This window comes from Manis javanica, chromosome 1 (assembly GCF_040802235.1).
Source record: "Manis javanica isolate MJ-LG chromosome 1, MJ_LKY, whole genome shotgun sequence".
NCBI classification, from domain to species: Eukaryota; Metazoa; Chordata; class Mammalia; order Pholidota; family Manidae; genus Manis; species Manis javanica.
This window is the reverse complement of record NC_133156.1, coordinates 8,249,013-8,272,289: the sequence shown is the minus strand read 5'-3', so window position 1 is coordinate 8,272,289 and position 23,277 is coordinate 8,249,013. Positions and strand designations below refer to the sequence as shown.

General features: G+C 37.4%; 2 protein-coding genes across 7 annotated transcripts; one reads left to right on the top strand and one right to left on the bottom strand.

Moving 5' to 3' along the window:
* Positions 1 to 1,343: 1,343 nt before the first annotated feature.
* On the bottom strand, positions 1,344 to 2,218 carry MRPL57 (mitochondrial ribosomal protein L57). Of its 2 annotated transcripts, none has more exons than XM_017660526.3 (2): positions 2,128 to 2,218; positions 1,344 to 1,950 (listed from the first exon to the last, which is right to left on the bottom strand). In XM_017660526.3, the coding sequence occupies exon 2, from the start codon at positions 1,943 to 1,945 to the stop codon at positions 1,637 to 1,639; it is 309 nt and encodes a 102-aa protein (XP_017516015.1). In that variant the 5' UTR covers positions 1,946 to 1,950; positions 2,128 to 2,218; the 3' UTR covers positions 1,344 to 1,636. The 2 variants fall into 2 exon arrangements, with proteins under 2 accessions (XP_017516015.1, XP_017516016.1); XM_017660527.3 differs by having other exon boundaries at positions 1,344 to 1,947; positions 2,128 to 2,199.
* Positions 2,219 to 2,319: 101 nt separating this feature from the next.
* Positions 2,320 to 19,500, top strand: SKA3 (spindle and kinetochore associated complex subunit 3). Of its 5 annotated transcripts, none has more exons than XM_073225734.1 (9): positions 2,320 to 2,450; positions 5,099 to 5,160; positions 5,282 to 5,447; positions 8,367 to 8,772; positions 11,735 to 11,820; positions 15,508 to 15,593; positions 16,970 to 17,173; positions 17,494 to 17,629; positions 19,233 to 19,500. In XM_073225734.1, the coding sequence occupies exons 1-9, from the start codon at positions 2,348 to 2,350 to the stop codon at positions 19,376 to 19,378; spliced, it is 1,395 nt and encodes a 464-aa protein (XP_073081835.1). In that variant the 5' UTR covers positions 2,320 to 2,347; the 3' UTR covers positions 19,379 to 19,500. The 5 variants fall into 5 exon arrangements, 4 of the variants coding, with proteins under 4 accessions (XP_073081835.1, XP_017516011.3, XP_017516012.3 ...); XM_017660522.3 differs by having other exon boundaries at positions 11,726 to 11,820; XM_017660523.3 differs by having other exon boundaries at positions 11,726 to 11,820; positions 17,494 to 17,625; positions 19,233 to 19,372.
* Positions 19,501 to 23,277: the final 3,777 nt, after the last annotated feature.

The following is a 23,277-nucleotide window of genomic DNA, read 5'->3' as shown; positions in this document are numbered from 1 at the left end:
ACAAGTGGCTAAAACAAAGCTACATCTTGTATTTATAGCAGCTAGTGTTATATTAAAATGAACGTGGTCTTCAAGTGAAGCTAGTCCTGAATTTTTATCTTTTATTAGTTCTGTGAACATGGTAATGTTGCTGCCATTTCTGAGCTTGTTTTTAACCTATATACTGGGGATATCTATTTTACACGATTGTTTTAAAAATTAAATGTAAAATAAACTGTACAGTATAATGCCTCTTTTCATGAATTGCCTTCCATTTCTTCAAACCTACCATTTTATTTTGCCATCCTTTTGCTTCTCTGAGTTTCAAGTTACTTATTTTATTCAAACTCCAAAGAAAGTTTCTGGCTTTAATATAGAGATCAGAAGTTAAAGAGGTCAGAGATACTAAATTGGCCATTTGTGCCAGGGACATTTCTGTGAGCTACAAAAAGCACCGAACAAGTGTTTATACACCACCAAGAATATGACATGCTAGTAAGTACAACTTGGTTAAACACTGAACTATCATGTGTCAGGTAAACTGTTAGGTGCAATGAATTAAAAAAAAAAAAATGCACCACAGCCTACACATACTACTGGCATATATTCAAATGAGTCATCTAATTAAATGTAACAAAATAATTATTTTTATAATAAAAATAACATCCAATGCTAACAAGTAAGATTGGTATTCTTATGCATTAGTTTAGCTGTTCTTTCTCAAAAGCCATTTGGCAACATGCATTTGATCTTTAAGAGTTTTTGGCTCTAAATTTTACTATTCATATAATCTCAATATATTTTCAAGCTATAGGTATATAAAACATTAAAATACGTATGGGAATGAGAACTGACATGTCTGTGTAATGTGAACTTTTTTTCTATATTAACTTGAAACTTTTCTATTAAACATATGCATTAACAGTTAAATTTTATGGATTACACAGCAATTCAAATCCAAGTTGGTCTCATTAAATGGGAATGATTTTGGACAAGTTCTTTAAATACTTTCTTACATGTAAAACAGTCCCGAGTGATGGGATTACTATATATTTGGTATAAAACATGTAAAAAAAAAAGTGTTCGATTATTTTTATTACATTCAGAAAAAGGTGATTTGAACAAAGACCTTTAACTGATGAACTGTATGGTACATTACTTAGACCCCAATATTTTTTAAAAATACACCTTCGTGTAGTTCTGATAAATTCCTTCTACGACATTTAAACATCCACTTTCAGTAACAGTCTCAGATGAAAAGGTTATTTTTAGTAGGTTTAACTGAAAAAGCTCACTTTTTTTCATTTATGATTAGGCAATTATTCTTGACAGAAGGTAAGCAAACCTAAGCACAGATCCCAAACCACTATTTGTAGTTTTATTGACGCTTTCAGCCAAAATACATTTTTCTACTAGGAGACTCAGGAAGTCGCTGGTGTTCTATCAGGGGAGAGGAAAAAGAACCACTACACGACAGAGATCAGACCTAGAAGCATCAGAGCCTGGAGCCCCAGATGCTCCGTATGCCGACCACTACGTCCATGGATGTGGCTCTGGTCCAGGGGCTCTTATTTCTCTAGTGGTTACCGCAGTTCAGTTCCAGCATCAGGGAAAAAGAGGGCGGTGATCTACAGAATCGCAAAGCGGTGGCTCAGGGTTAGGACCACCTCTTGGTGACGTTGAGATGGTCGAGCTGGTCTGCAACGAGTCTGTGCTGGGGAAACTTGGACCTGCTGAGCGCCTTGATGGCCTCGAAGGCTGCCGCCCTGCGGGCCGCCGCGTGGCCATACTCCTGTTCAGCGGTGAGGTAGGGCGCGCTCAGCCAGTAATGGTTCTCCGCCTCTATCTCCAGGCGTCGGATCATGTTCTGCTTCGCGTGGAAGGACACGGTGCGCGGCCGCCGGTGCTTTCCGATCCACTGCCTGCCAGGAATGCGGTTGCGGCGGAGGAAGGCGGTCAGAAACATGGCTGCTGGCGAGAGAGGCCGCAGGCGGTCAGGACCTGGCAACGCCCGCCCACCAGCTCACTGGCCACCACGTCGGAGCCCCCAAGAACGCGCACCGCCGCTCGAAGGGCGTGGGGATCCCAGTTAGGGCCTGCGGGTGAGAGAGGGGCTCGCTATGAACCGAAAGGCGTTCCCCAACTCACAGGCGGCACACTCAGCAAGTCAGCGTCCCTCCGCGCGCCGGCAGACACGATGCCGGAAGCGGCCCCCTTGCGCGAGACTTCAGCTCTCGCGAGAAAGGGCTTGTGCAACTCTGCGAAGAGAACGATACTTCCGGCAAACAGAGATTCAAATTAGTGGCGGGCGTTGAGCGTGGGTACCGTGCTCTCGTCGGATTCAGGCCTCGCTGAGCAGTTCGACCCCATGGATCCGATCCGAAGTTTCTGCGGGAAGCTGCGGTCTCTGGCCAGCACCCTAGACAGCGAGACGTCTCGGCTGCAGCGAGCGCTGGACGGAGAGGAAAGCGGTGAGGGAAGCAGGCGGTCGCTCGGGGGGTTTCGCCGCCAGTGGGACCTCCGCGGCCGCCAGGAGGGCGGGTCGGAGGGCTTCCCTGAGTGAAACGCGCGCCTTAGAGAGAAGGTGAGCAGTGCGTGGAAAGAGAAGCGGCGTGGGGCATCACACCTATCAGAAAGCCCCACGTCCTTCGTCTCACAGCTCGAGGGGCTGCAGGTGCCCCTGCCTACTGCTCATCCTTTGACCCCTCAGGCGTGTCCGGCTGTTTCGGTTGTTTACAGTCACAACGCTCTCCTCCAGTTATGAGACCAGCACTGTTATGTTGCGAAGAGAAACAGGGGCACTTGAGAATAAGTCAAAGTTGACAGATTGAGCTCATAACGCAGACACTAATTAACATACTATTTATTTTCATGCCACATAATGTGTGTTTGTCAATACAAATACAATATAAACAAAATGAAAAATACTTTCAGTGCAGCTATTTAGCTCTATTATTTACAGGTACAGTGACTTTGTCTCAGCCAAACAGTCCACAGTTGAAGTAAATGTCTTCATAACAAACCATGTTGCCAACTCAAACACTTGTACTCAATACTACTACTTTTCGTAAAAATGTAGCAAAATTCCTCACCACTTACCTTGGTGTAAGAGATTTTTAAGTTGTTTCAAGAGTGGTTCAGATTTCGAGATTATTTTATAAATGTCATATTGTAATGTGCCTTAAGATACTGAGCCCTGTCCACATAGATTCCTTTTACTTTACTTCTATTATGAATAGTTTTTCCACCGTTTAAAAATGTTTATTTTTGTGACTGTAAAAACTATATGTGCATGGCAAAAAACTTGAGATAATGGAAAAGTAGAAAGAAGAATTTAAATATTCCTTATAATTCCACCATCAGAAGACACCACTGTTGATATTTTTGTAACTTTTCTACCATTTTTATTTTTAGGGTTGCTTTGTTTTTGTTTGATTTTGTTTACATAGTTGAGTAATGCTATAAGACAATCACATTAACCTTTTTGGATTTTGATGTATAGCTGAATTGCTTTCCACAAAGCTTGTGCTAATTTACCTTACCACACAATACATTTGTACACAACTTATGCATTTTCTTTTGGTTTTTCAAGAAAAAATTGGATTAATTTTCCTATGCCTAGCCGTTATGTATTACAGAAAATACAGACTTGATATGATAAGAGAAGGTGATCACAAAAAATCCACCTTTTATGGGACACAGTGATGAATCTTTAAATCTGCTATTTAAACCTCTTTATGAAGATATAATTCACATACCATAAAATTCACCATTTTAAGGATACAATTCAGTGGTTTTTAGTAAGTTCAGAGTTGTACAACCATCATCACAATAAGTTCAGATTTTCATTACCCCCCAAAAGAACCCTGTGACTATTAATAGCCACTCCCCATAATCCCACCCTGTACCTACCACACTAGCCTTATGCAGTCACTGATCTACCTTCTCTCTCTAGATTTGCCTATTCTGTGGGATATAGTCTCTTGCAACTGACTTATTTCACTTAGAATAATGTTACAAGGTTCATCCATGTTGTAGCCGGTATCCATACTTCATTCCATTTTATTGCTGAATAATATTCCATTGTATGGATTTACCACATTTTATTTATTTATCAGTTGATAAGCATTTTGGTGGTTTCCACTTTTTAGCTGTTATGAATAATGCTGCTGCAAACATCTGTGTGCAAGTATTTCTGTGAACATAATGTTTTTAGTTCTCTTGGGTATGTACTTAAATTGCTGGATCGTATTATAACCCTAAATTTAACTTTTTTGAGGAACTGCCAAGCTGTTTTCCAAAGCGGACACTCCATTGTACATTTCCACCAGCAATGAATGAGGGTCGCAATTTCTCCATATCCTTATTAACATTTGTTATTGTCTTTCTGCATATAGCCATCCTGGTGGGTATGAAGCAGCATACTGTGATGTTGATTTGCATTTCCCTAATGAAAACTGACCAACTTTTAACAGGTGGAAGGAGATCCTCAGAGGAGGTGTTTCAGAAAAGAGAAATATAATGCTTTAAAAAAACTGCCTACATGATATATATGACCAACTGATTGATAAAAAAGTGACAGTACAGTGGGTAAAGGGTATCTTTTCAGTGAAAGGTGCCAGGTCAATTGGACACTCATGGAAGAAAAAGAATGGATCTTAACCCTTAACCTCATACCACGCACAGAAGTCAGTCCCAGGTGGATTGTAGCTCTAAGTGCAAAGGCAAAACAATAAAGCTTTTAGAAGAAAACAAGTGTCATGGACAGATATTTTTAAAATAGGAACCAAAAAGTGTTCACTATGAAAAAAAATTGCTACTTCTATTCACTCCTTTCCGTCCCTCCTATGCTCTCTTCATCTGAGTGCTGATTGTGTGGAATGTTGCTTTTAAAGTTCAAGCTATATTGTTATGATTTCTGTACCTTTTTATATATATGTTATAATTCAAGAAAGTTTTAAAGAAAGGCCTTATCAGTTTTTGTTGCAATTGGCAAAATATAAAATAAAAATAAATATCTACAAGAATTTTATAATTCAAAGCAACAATACTAAATTATATATTTTATTATTTTCCTCCTTTTCCTTATTGCACTTTTTTCTTTCTATTCGTCTTGAAGACTTTGAGGATTGCCCAGTGAGGATTGTACATGACCTTCATTCGGAGGTCCAGACTCTAAAGGTATCACTTTTATTTTAAACATAAAATTTTTTTATTTTTTATTAAAAAATACTTTCAATTAAAATCTTAGACTTAGTCAAAAGTTAGAGAAATTACAATGTACTTTGTCTCCTCATAAAAGGATGATGTCAATATTCTTCTTGATAAAGCAAGTTTGGAAAGTCAAGAAAGTATTGGTTTCATCAAGGCAACAAAAATACTGATGAAAAAAAATACAATGGATATCATGAAAATAAGTGAATTTTTCCAGAAGTATGGATACAATCCACGTGCCAAGATAAATTCAGGTGTGAGTAATATGTATTTTCTAGTGTGTATTTTAGTGTTAAAGAAGGCGGCATAGTTAAGACTACTGTAGGCTCGGCCAGGTTGCTAGTTCTGGCTGTGCTGTTATGTGACTGTCACTTGGCCATGATTTATTCAGCACCATTGTGCTCATTGGTGCCTATCAGTGGTGTGATAAAAAGACAGTCCTGATCTCCTTTCCAAAATGCTGGTTAAGAGCTAACACGATGCTACTTGAAAGACCAAAGAGTGCAAGATAAATCCATGTGACTTTAGGGTAGTTGGTGTCTAGTCAGCTCTGCCAAAACATAGCTGAGAGACTGACCTTAAGGCATGCTATTTCACTTTTCTTGTTCTCAATTTCCTCTCCTGTAGAATGAGATTTTGAGCTAAAGAAATTAGTAAGTCCTTTTTAGTTCTAAATTTCTAATGAAGGGGAGTATAGCGAGGGCAGTTTAGATTTTAGAGCCAAACTGCCTGAATTCAAATCTGTAATTCCACCACTTATTTGCTGTAGTATCTTTGATCAGTTTCTTAACCTTGTGCCTCAGTTTCTCATCTGTAAAGTGGAGATGTCTGTATCTACCTCTGAGGTTGTATGAGGATTAAATGAGATAAAATTCGCTTAGAATAGTACGTGACATGTTGATCACCCAGTGTTAACTGTCGCTGTTCTCAGGCCTCTATGCAGGAGTGACTGATTTCAGTATGCTTCAGTGTCTTTCTTTCCATTATGAGAATGGTCTTTGTATATAAATAAAACAAACTCAACAAATACATACTGAAGATATGGATATTAAACAGTTCAGCAGAAAGAATCCAGTTGACTTTGATGTGAACAAGCCATGGATTCAATCACTGGCTGTGCCGGTCACTGTGTATGTGTGGCCTTGGATCACTTTTCTAAGTTGCTTTCCCTCGCTTTTGAATTGAGGATGATAATACTCCTTCTGGGATAGTGGTAGTGGCAGTGATTTTATTGTACTCATCTCATCACTGACAGCCTTGGGATAAATATGACCGTAGGGTTTTGGCAGCTCTTGTGACATTCCTCAGAGCTCACAGAAAGCATGAGGCCAGAACAACTCAGTGAATTGGCATCTCTTCCGAGGGCCAAAAATCATGAAATCAAAGTTTATAACCTTTTTTTAAAATGTGGTACATTCTCCAGATTCAACATGTCCTGGCTTATGTTGCACACAAAAATAGTGCCCTGTCCTAGTTCATTTCCTGCTGCCAGTCAACACAAAGTTATGTCTTCCAAGAAAAAGTGTGCACGTCTTCATTCCCTCCAGTCTGTTGGATCTCTTAGCCAGCCAAGTAAATGTATAGCCTAAATTTATCCCTTTTCTCGTCCTTTGGATCCAAAAGATTCTGACAGGGATGTGTACTGATGTCTTCTAGAGCCCATTTCAACCATGGACATTCCCTTAAAAGATGGAGTAAAGAGAAACCAAACAAGGTCATTATCAGACTTATTAAAATATTCTCCAGTTCATCACAGGAAAAGTACAAATATTTTCTTAAAAAGAATGCAACAGAAAATTTTAAAGAATTTCCCATTTCTTTCAATAAATGTGCAGAATTAATATTTCCAATTCAGCAACCAAATGATACTTAATACAAATGATAATAATCTAAAGTCTTTTGATTAACTCCCTCCCTCATCATTCTTGAACGTGTGGCGGCATTAGGATCAGAGGATCTGGGTTGAAGTCTTGGCTCTTTGAGTTAAATCAACTGAGTGTTCTCCAGACTGTTGTTTAATTCCTTCTATAAAAATGAGGAAGAAAGTATTCTAAGCTATTTTCTGTCTGAAAAGTAAATATGAAAATTAAAAGTGAAACATAGAAGTGTCCATCCCATGGGAGATTCTAAATACATTCCAGTGTCTCTTCCTTTCTCTCAGTGCTCTCATTTTTCTTTTCCTTCTTTCCATCACCCTGTTATAATTCTTAATTTTTCTTCTCTGCTTCATATTATATTTTTTTAGTACACATTTTACATTTGTCCTTCTGCATATTCTTACACCTATTTCATTCTCTCCTTTGTACCTTACTGTCGCACTGAAGCCCTGACATCTGTTAAGTTAATGTCTGCCCAGATCCCGACCAAACCCACTTGTCCTCTTTCCAGTCACCCTCTTGGACTTTCTGTTGTGTCTCACACCAAAAGGTAGTATTTCTCCTTCTCAAACTCCTTGGCATTGTAGTTCCTATCCTAGACCTTTTAACTCCAACTTAAGTTTCACACCAAATTCATTATCCAGTAAGTACCCAGAAAATGGCAAAGGAGTGTGGGGAGAAAAGAGTTGTTAGTCTGAAATGCACAGTGTAATCGTTAAGCTACTAAAGGTTGAAAAATATATGTCTTTCCAACGCTCTCCTATTAATGGCTCTCAGCTAGGCTTTTGATAACAGGTGTTCCAGAATGACTTAAGATGAAAATGTATGTTGGTGTTAACAGTCTTTCCTTTTTTACTTAGGCATCTGTAAATTAAAAACCTAAAATAATACTGTTATACTTTGTGTTAAATCTAGATCATAGTTCCACACTGTAATTAATGTCATAAAATGGTAAGACAGTTTCATTGTATATTAAAAAAGACTGGTAAATCACATTACCTGAGGAAGTAAGGAAATTAGACTCTCATTTGTAGGTACTGATTTTTCATCTTCTAACACTTAGTTTACTTCCCTTCTGTAATGTGTCATCATCAAAATAGTATATGATGGGTGTACAGAAACTTACCAAAGGGACTTTCCAGTCCCTTGAAATAGAACTTTACAGGCCAAGGAGAGGATCAGGGTTTCTGCTGAGTTGGGACATTTCAAACGGAGCTCTTTTTTGTGGCTTTAGTACATGGGATTTCCTGGTTTGATGTTTGACCAGAGTATGACCTCCTTGATTTTTCCTCCCAGTGGATGAGCAAGAAGTCATCGACTCTGAACTAGAGTCCACTAACCATGAAAATCTTCAAAAGCCTGCTGTGGATGATCTGTCTGATCCTGCGGTTCCAAGCAGTTCTGTTCCTGAGAAGTCTCCACGTAGTCCACAACTTTCAGATTTTGGACTTGAGCGGTACATGATATCCCAAGTTCCACCAAACCCTCCACAGGAAATAAAGAACCATAATGAACAGCCAAAAATGTTAACTCCTTTCAAACAATCACTAGTTAAAGTACTAAAAACTCCAAAGTGTACACCAAAGATGGATGATTTTGAGTGTGTAACTCCTAAACTAGAACACTTCGGTATTTCTGAATATACTGTATGTTTAAATGAAGATGACACAGTAGGACTTAAAAATGTGAAGAAAAATAAAAGGTAAGCAGCTTTCTTAAAAGGTACATTTTATCCAACTTTCTGAATTCTCTGCCTTATGGATTTTTCCTAGAAGAGATGTTTCAGACATCTTTTCCTCATAAGGTTTTCAGATACTATGAAGTACATATATGAATATCAGATGAATCACAAACTTCTCTGAGTAAACAATTCCATCAGTAAAGTATGAACTATTAGTTTCCTCAGATTAAATGCTATAGAAGGAGTGGTAAGGGCCTGAAAAAAAAGAGTATTTGATGGGATAGAGAAGAGGGGATAAAATTAAAGTGTAATATTAGTAAGAACTTGTGATTCATTTGGCATGGAGACTTCAGAAGAGAAGGGGATATAAGATAAATCAACAGATTTCTGTTCCTGGGATGATGCTGGGAAAACAAGTAAGATTGGAATTCCTGCAGCTTGGGGGTAAAGGTAATGTGCTTACATGTTGATTTTAAGGTGCCTGTAGAGGTGCTCGTAAACTCAGGTATTTTAATATGAATTTGAAGTTCAGTGATGATTCCATTCTAGTCTAAAGAGATTGGGAGTACTTAGTGTGGAATCGGTAATTAAAAAGTTACACTGAAATATCTAAAGATAAATCTGTATCTTTAAGAATTAATTATTAAAGAAAGAAAATAGACATTCAACTCAAGGAATTAGGAAAAAAGTCCACAATTATGGGAAAAAGAGAAATAAACACTAAAGATAAAAAAATGTCATTACAAAAGATTTTTTAAAGTATAGAATTGATAAATCTATGCTGAATCTCATTTAAACAAATGCAAATGACAACGAACTAAGGGCTGTATTTTTGTTTTTTAAGCTCTTAAAAATACTATAGGATATAGTATTGGGAAAATTGGAAAATTGAGAAATGAAAAATTTTTGAAAACAATGTAAAATATCAAAATCAACTGCAGAAAACCTGAATAGACCAAAAGAAAACTGAAAATGTCATCAGAGACCTAAGTTCCCAAAAGCTCCGCGCACAAATGGTTTACTGGATGAACCTTTTCCTGATTTCAGAGAACATAAATAAATATTCCACCCTATATAAAAAGTTCTTTTTATAAGAAGGAGATAAACATTGTAGTGCAGGTTTACACCTCCCCTGGGGACCTTCAGACTCATAAAACCTCTGTGTGTTCTACTTGCTCGCTACTGCAGTGGATATAGCCATACCCATCGTGCTTACCACACAGAATCAGTGCAGTATAATGGATAAAAAATTACAAATGGTCTTGAGTGAGGTACTATGAATATAATGATCTTTAAAAATAACTGTCATCAAGGGTTTGCAGGCTATGGCCATAGGCCAAATCCAGCCTGCTGCATATTTTTGTAAATAGTTTTATTAGAACATAGAGTAAAGAAAAGTTCTTTTTCTAAAACTAGAGTGAGACAGAAAACATTGCAGTTTATGAGATGGACATACCCTTGATAAAAACACCGACAAAGCACACAAACGGAAACTGGCCCAACCTAATTTATGAATACAGGTGTAAGAGACCTAATTAAAATACAAATTGAATACAACAAAAAAGTAAAAAAGTATAATGGCAACTTCCAAGTTAAGTTTATCTTAGGAATGCAAAGATAGCTTAATATTTTGGAACTCATAAAATACATTTCTATGATTCAATAAAAAAATAATGTCAGTTAGGAGTTAGATAAAATTTGACACCCATTTCTCATTTAAAGTGTTCCATCAAACTCTAATTAGAAGGATACTTCATTAATATGAATGCAATACAAATACCTAACTTAACAGTGAAGCTATCTGTCACCATTGTTTAACATTATTCTTAATGCTCTGGTCAATGTAATGAGATAAGGAAATAGAAATAAGTATTTCTAGGCCATGTTTTGTATGTGGCAGCTTAATAAAGTCACATCTAAAAGTTTAAGAAAGAAGCTGATATATATTTTATATATTTATAACCACTTAGGATAATATGCTTTCCAGTTTTATTAGCTTTATTAGTAAGTAGTTGGTAAACAAAATGCAAAAAAAAATCCATTTAAACTTGCAACAGAAAAGTAAAATACCTGTAGCCATAGATGAAAGGCCTATATGATTTAAAACGAAACATTTCTGAGTTATATAAAGAGTAAATTAAGATGAAGAAAGATATTCCCAAATAGAGTAACTGAATATTATTAAGATATGTAATCATAGCAGATGAATTTATACAATTACAGCAAAACCTCAATAGAGTATTTTTTTTAAGATGGAAAAAGAGGGATATTTGACAATGATTCGAAAATTTATTTGGAAGAATAAGGATAGTTAAGAAAATGAAAAATAACAGTAATGAGGGTACTTGACCTTTTAGATATATTAAAATATATAAAGCATCAGTAAGTAAAACAGTATGAAACTGTCATAGAATGGGCCTGTGACCATAAATGTACTGGAATAGCCCAAAAACAGACTTAACTTATATAAGAATTTAATTCATACTGACGGTGTTTTGAGAGCAAGATTATCCTGTGAAGTACGCTGGGACAGCTGGTGCACTGACCCACCTGCAGTACTCAGTGGCGCTGCTCTTTTCACACATCTGGGTAACTGGCTAAAGCACCCTTGATAAGATGACAGGATCAGTCCTTTTAGGTCTTAAAAAAAAAATGACAAGTTTTTAATCTATATTGTTACACCAGTTATAAGATTCGATTTATGATTTTGAAGTCATGAGCTGTACAATTAGTATTTTTGAACGAATGAGTTAATCTTACGGTTTTCCTTTAAGCCAGAGATTCTTAACCTACTTCTAAGTCAGTTAGCAATATAAAATGGTTCTTGTTTTGAGCCATCGATACACATTTTTAAAAAAGAGATTTGTTCTATAAAACAGTATTGAACATTCATCCAGACTTGATGATACATGTGTAATATCATAAATTTCTTCCCAGAGGCTTAAATTTTTTTTTTTAACAATTTCCCTATGAGTCCCATCAGTGAGGAGGCCACAGGAGCAGAACCAATGACCAACGATGATTTCTCTGCCACTCCTGGCCTCGTAATCCAGCAGCTGGGGAAGAATGGTGAGTGTCAAAATCAAGCCACTTCTCAGGTGTCCTCTCTCCCGAGTGTTTTGTACTAAGTGGTTCGATCACTTAGATAGTCTCATAGCTCCCTGCATCTTCTCAGTGCACAGCATATTAAGTACCATCCCATTCAAGTTCAGCATGATTTCATACAAGAGAAAGATAAAATTTTCTGCTGTTTTTCATACTCTTCCTGGTTATATATTCATTGTTAGATTGTTTTTAACATTTTTAACTGAAAACATAAATATATCCATATACATCAATTTTTGACAATAGAGCCAGTAGTACTTTTACTTTTTAGCTTAACTTCAGTCTACTGATTAGATTTCTACATTATCTTTATTATATATACCACACCTAGAATACATCAGCTACTGTTTCAAATTTTGTTTTTTTTTTAAAAAGTGTAAGAACTTGGACAAAATTTTCTTGTAGTAGTCTCATATTTGTCTCAGCATACATGAAAACATTGTTTTCCTACAAATATAAAATAAAACATCTAAGGGTTTTATGATATCTTTGAATGATTATTTATAATTAGTCTATTAAAAATTTTTTGGCAAATTTTTTAAAGTAACATCTTTTTCTTGACAAATTTTTTAAAGTAACATCTTTTTCAGGTCTTTCCAAAGTTATGGACATTTTCAGAAAAATTCATACTAATTTTGCTGACAATATTTTATTAAATTATTAAATTATAAGTACTTCTGGCATAAACAATTATAAAAAAGTACAGCTGATTCTTATTAACTTAATGAGCATAATACACTTATAAGATGTATTCTATTAACGAATAGCCAGTGTTAAGAAAGATTGGACCACAACCTTATACCATACTCAGAAATCAATTCTCAGTGGATTATAAACTCTAGAAATTGATAAACGAGAATATTTTTATAACTCCTGAAGCGGGATGGATTTTTTAAAGAATAGCTTACTTACTGAATTCCTTCAGCATACCACAGGCAGTATAGTTTATGGAAGGAATGGAAAGCTTAGGTTTACCAATTAGCAGTTTATATACATGGAGCTTCTATTATATTTTAGTCTAGCTATTTTTATGTACGAAAGTACCGTTACTGTAATTTTTATAGTCCATACCTATTACAATTTAGTAATCTGTGTACCATTTTCTACATTATCATTGCTTCTTATTCCCTCTCGTTCTTCCTGGGTTTTATTTGCTTTTCAAAGTACAACTTTCAGCAGTTCTTTCATTGATGTTATTTCTAGTCTGTGAGGAGTAATCTCTAGTTTTGTATGTCTGAAAACATCTTTTTTCACTAATTTTTGAACAGTAATGTAACTAGATAGAGACACTAGATTGACAGCTGTTTTCTTCAGTATTTTAAAGAAGTTATTTGATCTGGTAGGTGTTGCTCCTGCTAAACAAAGCACTATAGGTCTGTTTGGCTTTCCTTGGTAGACAATCTGTCTTTTCTTTCTGGTATCAATGAGAGTTTTTTATCTTTAATATTTGACATTTCTCCATAGTTTGTATGTATACTTGTTTTTATTAGTTTTAGAATTTGGCATGATTTTCAAACTGAGGATTCATGTCATCAGTTCTGGAAAATACTCTGTCATTATCTCTTTACTAATATTATTTCTCCTCTCATTCATCAATTTTTTTCCTGCTGAAATTCTGTTTATATTTTAGAATTTTATCCTCCAGTCTCCTAAGCTTGTTTGTTAACTTCCCTTTGATCCTCTCCTCCCCTTTCTCTATGCTATTTTGTGCTTTAGTTAGAATTTTCTTCCAATTTGCTATTTTTCTCTTACACTGAGTCTAAATTATCTTAATCCACTGATTGGATTTTTACTCCAATGGCCACATTTTCTGTTTCATAAGTTTTTCTTTCAAATACGACTGGTCCTTTTTTCCCTTCCATAATACTTTTTTATCTTGCCTTATAATTTCTGTGCCTTCATTCATCTCTTTGAACATTTAAGCACAGGTTTCTGAAAGATGCTGTAAGGAGTTGGTTTTCTTATTTATATTTCTGAGTCTCTTTCTTGAGGGGTTGTTTTCTCACCTGCTTTTAATTTTTTACTGTGAACTCATCTTCAGATGAAGTTGTTTTCAGTGGAAGTTCTGTGTGCCATGGATTGTCAAGTAGTCATGTTACCCTAGCCAAAGCCCCATGCATTTACCAGTTGCAGACAAGTGCTTGGGTCAACTGCTCGGCTCAGGATACTTGCATGTACCTGCAGGGTGAACTTAGAACCCGCAACACTACCCTGTACAGAGCTGGTATCCACAGACTTTCTACCTTGGGCCTAGCTTGCTTTCATCCTGTTGCCCTGGAGCCAGTGCCAGTGGGCAGATATTTTCTGGTCTCTGCTTCTCAGACCTTACTGCACTTTCAGGCTCTGTTTATCTTTCAATCTCCTATGCGTCATGCTCTGTTTCAGTTGCTCACACAAAAACCTTTGTTCTTAACTCCTATCTGTGCTTGCCTTAAAATCCCAGGGGCTGAAGAGTATACTTGGAAATACCAGATTAAATAGATGTAACATCATGCTATATTTGCTTCAGGTTTTTTTTTTTTAGTTAAAGATACACATAAAGCTAAATCTCCATCCCCATTCCATTATTCTCCTTCCCTTCCTCCCCAAAAGTAACAATTATTCTAAAGGATAGTTGTGTCTTTTTAGAATTTCACAGAAGTTCCAACATCCCGTTTGTAGTCTTCTGCCACCTGCTTTTTTTCACCCAGCAGTATGTTTTTTAAGTTAATCCGTGTAAATACAGTTCATCCATTTTAATTGTTAAGTAGTATTCCATAATAAGCCATATTTTATTTATTTGCATATTAAGGGTAGTTGTTTATTTCTTACTGTTACAGGCAGTCCTATAATGAAATTGTCACTAGTGTACATGTGTTTCTCAAATCTAGGAATAGAATTTCTAGGTCAAAGAAGATGCACGTCTTTACTTATTCTAGAAATTGTAAATTGCCGCCTGAGAGTGGCTGTTGTGCTTTATACTCTTACCAGCAGTGTTTTGAGTTCCTTTGAGCACTTGATGATTTTTAGGCTTAATACAATTGGGAAATCTTATCATTTTTCTAACATCTTTTTCTCATAGATGTTGTTTTACAACTATTCATAAAATGGGTTGGAGATTTCTAATGTCTGCATTTGCATGATGGCTTTTGGGGTCTCTTTTATTCTCAGAGGCCAGCTGTCCGTCTCTGACTAACATTATACTGTTTTTAATTACTACAGCCTCAGAGTGTAAGTCCCACTGTCCTGCAGCCAAGTAACCTCCTTGCCCTCTTCCTCTTTCTTATTCTTCAGAAATTTGATTTTCTCCATAAAGGTCTTACACAGGTTTTGATAGGCTTTTATGTAGGTATCTTGTTTTCATTGTTGCTATTGTGAAAAAGTATCATTTTTCAAATATTTTTAATTGTTTATAGCTCTTATATACTAGAAGTATTCATTTTTGCATATTCTTATATCTTGTAAACCTTACTGAACTTTTTTGGTGCTAATAATAGATATGTGAAAATGGCAATTTTGTTTTTTCCTGTCCTGTACAGCATACATTATAGTTATAACTTGTTACAAATAAAATGCATGAATTATATTGACTTATTATAACTTAAAAGTTGAAATCTTTATTTCAGTTTTAGTTTCAAATATTTATTTCATGCCATTGTATTTGTCTTTCAGATGTTGAGAATTCAGATTCCCCCTTGGCACCGACATTTTGCACTCCAGGTTTGAAAATTCCTTCTTCAAAGAACAGTACAGCTTTGGTAAATTTTCATAAAATTGAAAGCTCTAATCTTTTCCCTAATTACTCATATACACTACTATTTCTAGACACCATCTATTTAAAAACCTTGGACTAATGCAGCCTATAGGAGTATATTTACGACATATTTCTGTAGGGTAATTTAGCAGCATATATCAAGAGGTTTACAATTTTTTCATATCCTTTAATCATGTCTCAGAATTTAAGGCACATTGGGGATAAAGTGTTCCTTTTTATAACAAGGAAATTACAGAGGAGGGAACAGGATTATTTATAAGAGCAAAACATGGGAAATAATCCAAATGTCAAATGAGAAGAGAAATACCTTCAGTTTACCCATAAGATTTGGCATTATGTATATCATGTTTTGAAGATAAAAACGTATAAAAAGAATTTTTTAAAGAAATACTTAACTGTGTATAAAATGACACATAGATGTTTGTGTACACCCACCCACATGCATATTTTAAAGGAAAAGGATAGAAACATACCAAAATGTGATGAGATTTATGAGTGATTTCCCCCCCCACTTTTTCCAAGTTTTTCCCAGTAAACAAACCTCATCCCTTTTTTAGAGTCGGTATGAGCACTTAACCAATCCCATAGTCTAAGCTGTCCAATAGCACTTTCTGCCGTGATGGAATGTTCTACAATCTGTGCTGTCCAGTATGCTAGCTACTAGGGACATGTAGCTACTACTGAACACATAAAATGCGGCTAGTGCATTTAAGGAACTGATTTTTAAATTTTTATGTTTGATTAATTTAAAATTTAAATAGCCCCATGTGGCTTGTAGCTACTATATTGGATAGCACAGCTATAGATAATAAAATGCTAGGCTGTCAGTTGAAGTGTCAGGTTATCTGCTTGCTAGCACTTGCCATTTACAATGAATCCACGCCTTGTTCTTATTCATAGAAGGCACTCTGCTGATGGGACTCTCCCTTTTTATTAATTCTGGCCCTGGGGAGATGGTGTGACGTACCCGTTTGGCCGATTTAGCATGAATGAATTGCATGCTGGCTGACCTCAGACCTGCTTTATTCCTCTACGGAATGGGGGCTTGTGGTAACACTGCTGCTCACGCGTGCTGTGACTCTGTCTGGCCTAGGAGAATGTTGCCTGAAACTGGGTGGGTGGGCCCATCTAAATCTGGGGGTTCAGTCAACATAGTTGTTTAGTTTTCATACTAAGCTCTAGCTCAGCCTTTATTAGTGATGAAGACGGTACTTTGTCCTCCACATGCTCTGTCTTTGTTTTAGTACTTGGTCGGGAAAGAGGGGGTCTTTTGGAGCTTTGTTAGAGAACACCAAGAGAACTATTTTATTTGCTATATTTTATACCTCCATAATTTAATGATTTATTCTTATTCAATAGGTTTCCACAAATTATCCATTATCAAAAACAAATGGTTCATCAAATGATTTGGAAATGAAAGACTGTACGTCATTAGTTTTATATTCCGATGAGTGCTTTGAGAATTTTGCGGATCCCTCTTCTCCTATGATCTCCTCTTATGAAAATCTGCTCAGAACACCTACCCCTCCAGAAGTAACTACAATTCCAGAAGATATTCTTCAGGTTACTTTTCCAGGCTATTTGTTTTTTTGATACATTCTTTTCCAACTTAAATATTTCTATCTCAGGGATGCATTCCTGCTTATCTCTATTAACCTCAGAGTACATTTTAGAAGACTAGAAATCAAGCCTCCACATCCAAGTTAAACTTCTGATATCGCCACTTTGCTGTTGAACATCTGTCAGTGCTGTTAAATTTTTTACTGTTTCAAATAACCCATATCTTCAAATTGTTCTTGGCTTTTCTTGAATGTGTTATAACACTTTCTAAATTTGTTATGTTATTCATGTGATTTGGTATAAAGGAATTTGCTTTGTTTTAGATTTTATCAAAATACAACTCAAACCTAGCCACTCCGGTGGCAGTCAGAGCTGTGCCACCCAGCAGAGGGCCTCTTACCAGGTGTGAAGGGCAGAGCATCCGAGACACCGGCAGCAAAGGAAAACTGGTGACCGTGAGTATGTTCCCATTTTAAAGAAAGGACTTGTTACTTAAGGGGGGAATATTTAAGAATTAACAGTTGAATGGTAGTAAAAAAATTTTAAATGACATTTTCCAGCTTAGCCTAACAGTCTGTCTCTCTCCTTTGATATGGAACTTGTAGTCCCTGTGTCTCAGACTCGCACGCTATCAAGTTCGATGGTATCATTGGGAATCTATTCCAAACTATTTTATAAATGTAAAAATATGTATCTACATATTCCAATTAAAAAATGGACAGAGGACCTCAATAAACATTTTTCCAAAAAGACATGTAGATGGCTAACACATGAAAAGATGCTAAACGTCACCAGTCATCAGGGAAGTGCAAATTAGAAACAGTGAGATATCACCTCACACTAGTCAGAGTGGCTGGTATCAAAAAGACAAAAAATAACAACTGTTAGCAGGGATGTGGAGGAAAGGGAACCATCCTGCACTGTTGGTGGGAATGTAAATCGGTGCAACTACTATGGAGAGAAGTCGGGAGGTTCCTAAAAATTAAAAATAGAAATACAGTCCAACACAGTCATTCCACTTCTTGGTATTTACCTGAAGAAAACAAAAACACCACTTCAAAAAGATACATGCACCCCCATGTTCACTGCAGCGTTATTTTAATAACAATTAGAAACAACTTTTGTATCTATCAATAGATAAATGGACAAAGATGTGGCATATATGTGTGTGTTTGTGTATAAAATACATATATCGCTTAGTCATAAAAAAAGCCTGAAATCAAATAATAATAATAATAAAGGGAGAAATGTGGGATCAACATATAAATCAAGTACAAAAATCAAACGAATATTCATATTTGACCTGATTGTTTATAGGCCATAATGCGTGATCAAAACCGAAAGTTTCTGTGATGAATGCCCTTGTACTGTTCACCATGTAAGAACTTATTCACTATGTAAGAATTCGCTCACCATGTAAGAACTTGTTCGTTATGCTTCAGAAGATTGGAGACTGACGAGAATTAGGCTTGGGGTGGATTAATGATTGTGCATTGAGCATTGACCCCCCTATACTGAATTTTATTGTTGTTAACAACCATTTGATCAATAAATATGAGAGATGCCCTCTCAAAAAAAAAAAAAAAGCCTGAAATCGTGCCATTAGTATTAACACAGATGGACCTAGAGGTTATTATGTGCTAAGTGAAATAAATCAGGGAAAGACAAGCGCCATATGATTTCACTTCTACATGGAATTTAAAAAATAAATGAACAGCAGCAACAAAAAATACCAGAAGTAGACTCATAGAGAACAAACTGATGGTTGCCATAGTGAAAGGAAGGAAGATGATTGGAGAAATAGGTAAAGGGGATAAAGAGGTAGAACTTCCAGTTATAAAACAAGTAAGTCAATAATACTGTAATAACTTTGGTGACATACAGTAACGATACTGTGTTGAGCATTTTGTATTGTAATTGTTGAATCACTGTGCTGTACACTTGAAACTAATATTGTGTGTCAAATATACTTCAATGAAAAATTGTTTAAAAACTTGAAAATATATATACAATGTTGTCATTTGTTGATCGTAGTTAATTCATTTTTTGTATGTCTTTGCAGAAATTCTAGTGGATCCATCCATTACAGAAACTGAACAGAATGCAATGAATGCAGAGTTGGACTCACCTTGTCATTCACGCCCCCTCCATATTTCCGTTAAGCATGGAGAGCAGTGCCATATGCTTTTTATTAAGTTTTGGGTTTAAACTCAGTCTTACTCAGTTTTTAAAGATTGTTACTATCTCACTTAGCTCAAATTTATCCTGCCTAATCCAACAGAATGGTTTAAATGATGCTAGGAGGCATAATAAATAACTTCAGAAATTTTCATGTTCCTGTCTGCTGCTCTGCTAAGGCCCCTGACCCTGTCGTGGCCGGGTGGTCCTTGCCGTCTGCGGGAGCTGCCCTCTGTCTCATGACTGTCCCTCAGTCTTTTACATCTTCTATTTCAACAGTGTTCTTTTTAAGACTTTCTTGTTTACAAATGGCGGCTTAATTTATGAAAAGAGGAATTTGCACACTGAGGTAACTGCACTCTCGTAGTCGCGGCTGGAATCGGATTCCCCTACTGGTAGGACGGGTGGGGTTTTCTCTCTCTCATCACTTCCTGTCCGCTTCAGCCCCTCCAGCCAGCCTCCCCACCACGCAGCTGCGGATCTCCAGGCTCCCCTCTTGCTTGGACACAGTCTCAGCCTCGTTCTCGGGAAGGTTCTGATGACTTCCCGGGCCAGCTGCCCTTCTGGGGACTGTTCGCTGGCCTCAGGCGATGGGGGGGACCCAAGGCTTCAGGCTGCCCTGTCCACACCCTGAGATCCTCCCCATGTAAATATAACTGAAGAGAATTTTATCTAAGTTCATGAAAGTGCTGTTGGCAGTTTTCAGATTACAGCCAAAGGGAAAATAAATTTGAGAAGAAACAATCTGCAAATATCATGACAAGATATTTCAAAGGCTTATTTCAAATTTGAAAAATTGATGCAGTAAAGATGACCATCTTTTATAATTGTGCCTTGAAAGTCAAATGTGGAAGACCTGTCACTGTGCTCTCATTTTGTCAGAAAACTAAGATATTTACTCTTTGTTCAAGGTTTACTGTGTAGTTATAATTTAATTCAAGATAGTTTTATTTTTCAAGGTAAAACTCTAGAGTCAACTTTATATATGATAATGACATTGACCCCCCAAACTGCCATCACCCTTTAATTCACTATTTCCCGTAGCTCTCCGTACATAAGTCCACGGGATAGATGAGATGACGAGGGACTGAAGCCTGGAGTTCTAACTTTAGAAGATGGAAAAAGAGCAGTCTAGTAAAGGAGACTGAAAAGAGGCCAGTCAAGAAGGGAAAAGAACTTCAAAGAGGGTGACCGATTGTCAATTTTGCTGAGAATACAGCAAGAAAACAATTGACCTTTGAACTTGGCAAAATTGATGTTACAACACTGGTTAATTTTCATGGCATGCTGGGAGTTGAGTGGACAGAGGAACACAGGTGGAGAAGCAAAGATGAGGGGTTTAGGTAGCTCTTGAGTTCTGCTAAAGGGAGAGAGATGGTGCGGCAGCTACAGGGGGATATGGAACAAAAACAGGTTTTGTTTTAGATGGGAAATAAAATATTCCTTGTTGCCTAAGTATCTCCACTTATGTGATGGCCCCTCAAATTCCATTTGTCCAAAATTTCTTTTTCCTGACCCTTACCACTTCTCTATGATCCTAGTTACTTAAAACTTCAGCTTCCATCTTAGCTTTGGATGTTAGGATCTTTCAACTATGCCTCATATACTTTAAAAACCTTCAGTGTCTTCCCATTGCTCTTAAAGTGAAACCCAAGATCCTTAATACACGACCCCAGGTAATTCAAGCCTAGGTTACTTCTCCCTCTTACAACCTGTGCTCTAGCCACACAGGCTATGGCTTCCCTTTTCCTGCCTCATGCTGTACCTTCACGCATACTGCTCCGTCTAGAATACTTTTTCCTACCCACTCTGCTTGTAAATACCTTAAGTTTTTGTCTACCCACTACTACTGCCCCTTTTAAGGAAAATACTTTGATTTTCCTGGAAGAACTTACAGCCCTGCTCCAGGCTCAACCCAGCAGCACAGCAAACTCCCTGCCCACACACACCAGTCAGTGATGGGAGTCGGACCCAAGTCCAGTCAGCGAGAGCCTACTCCAGGGCTTTGGGAGCCACTGGAACAGCAGCATGCTCATCTGGACGTGCAGAGGTGTGCGTCCTGGGCTGCCAGCTGCTGTCCAGGGAGGGCCTGCGTGAGATGGAGCCTTGGCAGGAGGGGAGCTGAGGTGAGAACTCGGCCTGAAACCAGCTAGCTCTAGCCCAGGACTTCAGTTAGATGTTGCCTAAACTTGTGCTTAAGTAGCTTTTCTTGTTAATTGAAACTCAGAGAGTTTTGGCTGATCTGCTTCAGATCTCATACTTAACGTCATTTTCAGACTGCCTCATTTTCCCGTTCTGAGAGGCCCTCTTAAAAAAAGATTTCCTCAACACCCCATTCTCATCCATACATGACATAATTCCTAATAAAATATTTGAGCGTACATTTATTTCATGTTCATCTCTCCCTGGACCATAAGCTCGATGAAGGCGAGGACCTTGTTTGATGATTACACTGGTACCTAGCCATTTACTGAATTAATGGTAACATCAAACACTGATATGCTAGGCATGGCTCTAATATACTTCACCCAGTTTAATTCTTGGATCAGCTCCTGAGGAGGAAGTACCATCATCCCAATTTTTCCACTGAGGGTATCACAGCTTTACTGATTGGCCCTTTCCCGTGCCGTTTCCCACCCCAAAATCTCACAAATCTCTGGGATGTGCTCCCTCCCCTGTACCCTCTGCCACCACTGCGATTCTCGCCTGGACTATTCCAACAGCGTGGCATTCCTTTCCATCCTTAACTCCAGCCAGGGTGGAAGCTCCGCTGACGGTGAGGCCTTTGGTTTTCACTTTCACACCGTTGTTCATTCTGTACCCTTTATCTGGAGGAATTGGACAAACTCCACGTTCAGTAGTGATTTGACCTCATGACACTTCCTGTCCACCTTTTATCACCATCAATATTTATGCTTTCAATACTAGACTGTATAGACTTCCTGGGGAAGGATCTGTATCTGTATCCCTAGGCCCACAGTACCTGGTGTATGAAAGACGCTCATTAAATGTTTTGTTCCCTGGCAAAAGATTGGAAAGTTTGAGTTAATAAAGAATGCTACAAATTCTGAGTTCCCAATAATTACTCCAGATAATCTTCAGTCTGAAAATGCCTCAGGAGATTCACCTCATTCGGAATTTAAATTGCTTTAATTTCACCAAATCCTGTGATATTTTCTTAGTTTGGTTAAAATGGGGCTGACCTGCTAACCTGGATAGGGTAGCGAACCCTGAACAAAAGGCACAAAGCGAGGGACTACAAATGGCTTTCCTTTTACATCCCTATTTACTAAACATTCACTACCTACCAGGTACGTGCTCTATTTCATTGACTCCTCCCTACAGTTTTATGAAAGGTATGTAGTTATACCTCCCTACAATAACTTCGGTGTCACATTCCCAAGCTGATGATTTTTATTAGAATTACTTGTTCGTAGCTGCTTCATAGATCTTAGCCTTTCCCCCCACCTAGGGATTAAGGTGCATGGAGGTGGGAGATCCACGAACGTACTTCCCTCAGGCTGCCTCCACTGCAGGCTCTTAGATCAACACACACAGACCTCACCTAACTGCCCTGCGCTCAAACTGGAAACAGGACCGTATCATTTCTTTAAAAGATATGTTTTGTTTGTATAAAAACTGAACCAGGTCCATTCTCTACATCACAGTACCTTGGCAGAAAATTATAAATGCAAAGAACTTCAGTACAAGAGCAGCATCAGTGTAGTGTGGAAGCCAGATTGCTGGCGAGTTGAGGATAAAACAACCTATGAAAGAACACAATATTTAGAAACATGTTTCAACTAACTTATTGTTGGCCACCTAGGTTCATATACCCCGCTGGTGACCTGTCATTTGAAGCAGGCCTCAATTTCATCCATAAACACAAACTGTAGTCTTTTTATCTCACCTGTGAAGGCTATGTGAAA

Excerpts from the sequence above, each read along its gene's own strand:
- SKA3 (XM_017660522.3), top strand. The coding sequence starts at position 2,348 with ATGGATCCGATCCGAAGTTTCTGCGGGAAGCTGCGGTCTCTGGCCAGC. Across the intron at positions 5,161-5,281 it reads CGGAGGTCCAGACTCTAAAG|GATGATGTCAATATTCTTCT; the intron begins GTATCACTTTTA and ends TCCTCATAAAAG. Across the intron at positions 15,594-16,969 it reads CAAAGAACAGTACAGCTTTG|GTTTCCACAAATTATCCATT; the intron begins GTAAATTTTCAT and ends CTTATTCAATAG.
- MRPL57 (XM_017660526.3), bottom strand. The coding sequence starts at position 1,945 with ATGTTTCTGACCGCCTTCCTCCGCCGCAACCGCATTCCTGGCAGGCAG.